Here is a 4,542-nt window from a genome sequence, read left to right on the forward strand (position 1 = left end):
ATGGCCACAACCACGAACAATGCCGGCGGCGGCGGTGCAAGCAAGAACCACCTGTCGTCGTCATCGTTGCAGGACGGCAGTGCGTACGGCCAGGCGTACTACAGCCAGAATTCCGGCGAGCCGCCGGGCGACGCGAATGATAATGTGATGCCCATAGTGTTCGTTGGCATCACCGTCGTTCTCGTCCTGCTCAGGCTCCTCTGCTGTCGCATCTACAAGGAGCAGGTGGCCGGAGTTGGTGGGGACAGAGTGGGTCAGCCGCCGAGCTGCCGAGCAGGAGGCCTGGCCGACACGGATGGTCCTTCGACGGTGGCCGCCGTGGAGGTGGTGCCACCGCTGGTGTGCACGTACAGGAAGGAGGACGGGTGGGGGGACGACTCCTCGTGCGGCGTGTGCCTGGCGGAGCTAGCCGACGGCGAGGCCCTCCGGGTGCTGCCGGCGTGCATGCACTTCTTCCACGCCGCCTGCGTCAACGAGTGGCTGCAGGGTCACGACACCTGCCCGCTCTGCCGCGCGCCGCTTGTCGCCCCCGGCGACACCACCTAGGCCTGCCTGCCATGGCCATGAACTCCTTCGGTGCTTCTCAGCCGGCCGGTCAACAGTTTTCCCTGCTTCCTATAAAGTTACCGTACTATATTGCTACGTACTAGTACTAGTATATATATGTATATAAGTACAGAAATACACGAAGTTATTAGTCGACATTCTGTCTGCGGCAAAAGCGAACAGGCCGCGACGAGATATTCGAATTTTACATGGAATGGAACTGGTTAATGGATTTTTTGAACCGATATGTATTACTATATATCGTAGTAAATTTTAATATGCGCTTTGTTTGCTTGAGCCTATCAGCCGCCAGCTGCCAGCCATTTAACAGTGTTCTTCTCATCACAACGAATCAGCCAACACATAGCTTTGTTTTTACCATGATTTTGAATTCGCTGCTACTACTGAAATAATTTTTATCGGGTGGCATTTTCACCATTGGTTTTATGAGAACCCTTTGCTGCTGATTTTTACCATGAAAAGTCGGTAAAAATTATCGGCACACGTTGCTAACCCATAGTGCAGGCTTTGCTGGTCCGTAGCAGCAGCTCCGTTGAAGGTCCATGACATGGGCTTGCCGGCCCTAGGCATAGGGCACTCGCTCCGTACGGCCTTCTTTGGCAGCCCAGTTTCCTAGGGGGATCCTGGTCATTTCCATGGGCCAATCTGGCCCGTGCCAATTTCTCCCGGGCCAAATCTGTGGTCCCTTTGGCAGCCCACGAAATCGAGGATGGCAGCCCGCTTCTCTGTGTTTTCCGCGTGGAACGAATCCACGACTCGTTGGGCTGGGAGGGTTTCCCCGTGCTTTCTTCTTTCTTCTTCCGCTCACTCATGACGCACGAGGCCTTCGTCTTCCCCGCGCATCCGGTCGCCGCCCCGACATCCGGTCTCTGCCACGCCGCTATCCCGTCGATCTCTGCCGCCGGCCGTGCGACGTCCACTTCCCCGTAACATCCGCAACCAAGACTGCCTCCGTCTCTGCAGGTTACTCTATTTCCATCTGTATTTGTCGTGCGCCTCTGATCTAGGGTTTCTTCTATCCTCCCCCACACCTTTTCTTGCAGATCTTGGAGAAGAAGAGGTATGCTCGTGAACAGGAGCGGCAACACTCTATCGAAGCATCCGCCCTCTAACCCTCTCCGATGACTGGTTGACCACCTGGAGCTCTTTCCTGTTCCGGCACTGAAGAAGCAAGGTGTAGACCATTCAGCAGTAAAAAAAACTCAAGATTTGTTAGTGGATTCAGTCTCTAATTTCAGTAGAGTATGCACTGGATATATGATGCCCCGTTCAGTTTTTTCTTCTGTTAGATCTTCATTTGAAAATTAAAATACAGTAACATCCGAGTGGCACTACAGCTGATCTTTGGATAAAAAAAATTGTGTTTGTTTCATCACTTCATTTTTAAAGATGTTCTAGTAGTTTAGTTCTTGTAAATTTTGTTAAGCACCATGCAGGTAGGTGTTTGGCTTTGAGCTTGTGAGTTGGACTAGGATTGCATAGTTTTGAAATCAGCATGCTCACTCTATAGTACACTGCCAAAAGAATTCTAATTTGATCCCACTATGTGCAAACTAATTATGCCATCTATTTTAATTTCCACAGGGGAAGGCATCCCATCGACAAAGGTCTTTGAGTATATATTTATATATGTAATTATATAATTTCACACTAGATGGCTCCTTGGGAAGAGCTTGCTAGAATCTGTACTGAAATGAATTTGAAGATGTCGTTCCCAGTTTGTAATTTGCTATCTACTACTTAGTTTCTGATGCTTCCTTCTCCTGTTCTTCTAGTTTTTGTGATGTGCTTTTCCACTCTTGAGCTGAATTGAGACATTAGTAAGAGCACGTGTGGTATTTTTTTCTATTCTTTTAATTGTTGTGAGTGTTTTTCCACTCATATACTTAATTGTTGTGAGTGGTTTAAACAACACTGTATGCCTGACTAAAGTGATGCCTAAGGGCTACTACATAGCTTAAGATCGAAAGGTGGATATGAATAGGTGCTGCTGATCACTGCATATGCTATCTTGTAATTTGCAGCTTCAGTGGCATGTATCCCATCGCATCCCATCTGACTATGGTGTTGTCACCTGTCACAACATGATATGCTTAGTTAGGTGAGCAGAGTGGTGATAAAGAGGTGTTGAAGCAAGCATTAGGCTCATGTTGCAACTTGCATTTTGTGACTTGGATTAGCAATAAATTGACAGTGTTCTTTTTATAGGAATACATTAAACAGATCAACTGTTCTGTAATAATCTTGAATAAAATTATCGGTTACTAAAGTCCTTCCAGTCTGAAATGAACAAATAGTTAATAATCAGTCACATGTTTGAGTCAGTCGGTTAGATCAAAACTACTATTGAATTGGAGTCTACCTTCATCTTCATTATTTCTTCCTGATTTTTTTCAGCAATTTAGATGTTTGTTTTTGTGCTGCCACCTGGTGCAATTTTTTCTATTCATCACACTATGATATGAATACAAAGAGCCTTGAGAGCTATTGAGATAGTCATCCACTTGGGAAAAAGATAATACATAGATTGCTGAATGATACTTCAATGCAGAAGCACTTACATGTGTCTTGTTTCTGTCCACTATAGGTCTGCAGAAAGCTTTGTGAAAAGTCTAGATTGAACAGAGAAAAGGAAAAAAGGACCGGCAAAGAGAGTTATTCTATTTTGCAGATGACTAAATTTTGTAAGAATGAGATTAGTGCTAGTAACATTTTGCAGAGTGGAATATAGTAGGGAAAAGCAGTAGTACTATGGATATCATAATATAGGATGAAATAGTTCAACCTTTTTCTTCAGTTGGTTGATGCCAATATATTTACTTCTTTTTGTAGTTGAATTTTGACAAGTTTAGCTGTTACCCTGTACAAAAGTCCTATCTTTTTTACTCTGGTTTCTAAAAAAGGTATCTAAGTCATCCTTCTATGTAGGTCTGATTGAATTTGTATTTGTATTTTGTGACTGGTCTTGTGGAGCTTAGATGACTAATTAACCTGCAGCTGCACCAAAACTTAACAGCTTTTCCACATTTGTAATTGCTTGTTGTGGCATGCCTTATGCCACATATTTACCATTGGTTCAAGTTGATGTATCCTAGCACTCTAGCAGCATTAGATTAATTAGTTACTAATGTTTTTCCTTGTTTACCTGCAGGGTTTTTGGTGTGGAAGCAAATGTATGATTAGAGAAGAAAATTGTTTTTACTAGCTGCAGTGCCTATGTGAGAAGCTTATGCAAAGGAGTTTTTTTTTCTCAAACAAACTATAATTTTTTTTCATATATGTTTTGGATATCTGGATGGAGATGATCTATGATTTGGTGACGAATGGATTAGCTAGGTTCAGTCAGCCACTTGAATTAAATTTTCTATGTATTGGACTATGTCAAATAATTTTGGTCTTGTGATTTTCCATGCATTATTTTCTTATATAAAAATGTTGTGATTGACATTGGTCTGTGGTGGCTCCTTATATTATTCAAAAAATTGTCGTTTTGTTGTTTTCTAAGACATTGTTTTTAAAATGAGTTCAGTTCAATTCAGTTGTACTTAAGGAGCTCAGTTCACGTATGTGTTGTCCTTTTCCCAGCGCTGGCAACCTGTTGCCAAAGCACAACGTGGAAAGTTTGCTGTCCTTCTTTTCCCAGCGCTGGCAACCTGTTGCCAAAGGACAACGTGGAAAGTTTCCCCACCCATGGTTATCTGCCCTGGGAAGAGGTGGGAAGAAGAAGTCCAAAAAAATCCCGTCGGGTGTTTCCTGTCCCTGGGCTAATAACCACCTGTTGCCAAAGTAGGCCTACGTGACTAGCTTAGGTGGGGCGGGCTCTGGTGCCGGCTCACTAGCCCTTGGTATATGAAGATGTCCACTTTAGGTCTCTCAATTTTGGTAAAAGTCTATTTTTATCTTTAAATTTCAAAATCGGGCAAAACACATTCCTCAATTTTTAAAATTGTGTTACCACCCCTTGACACACAGCAC

At 43.9% G+C, this 4,542-nt stretch overlaps 1 protein-coding gene across 1 annotated transcript; it reads left to right on the plus strand.

The window, feature by feature from the left end:
* Window positions 1-546, plus strand: LOC8076363 (E3 ubiquitin-protein ligase EL5). Its single transcript, XM_002450008.1, has one exon. It carries the CDS (start codon window positions 1-3, stop codon window positions 544-546), a length of 546 nt encoding a protein of 181 aa, XP_002450053.1.

The sequence above is a fragment of the Sorghum bicolor genome, chromosome 5 (assembly GCF_000003195.3).
Source record: "Sorghum bicolor cultivar BTx623 chromosome 5, Sorghum_bicolor_NCBIv3, whole genome shotgun sequence".
Taxonomy (NCBI): Eukaryota; Viridiplantae; Streptophyta; class Magnoliopsida; order Poales; family Poaceae; genus Sorghum; species Sorghum bicolor.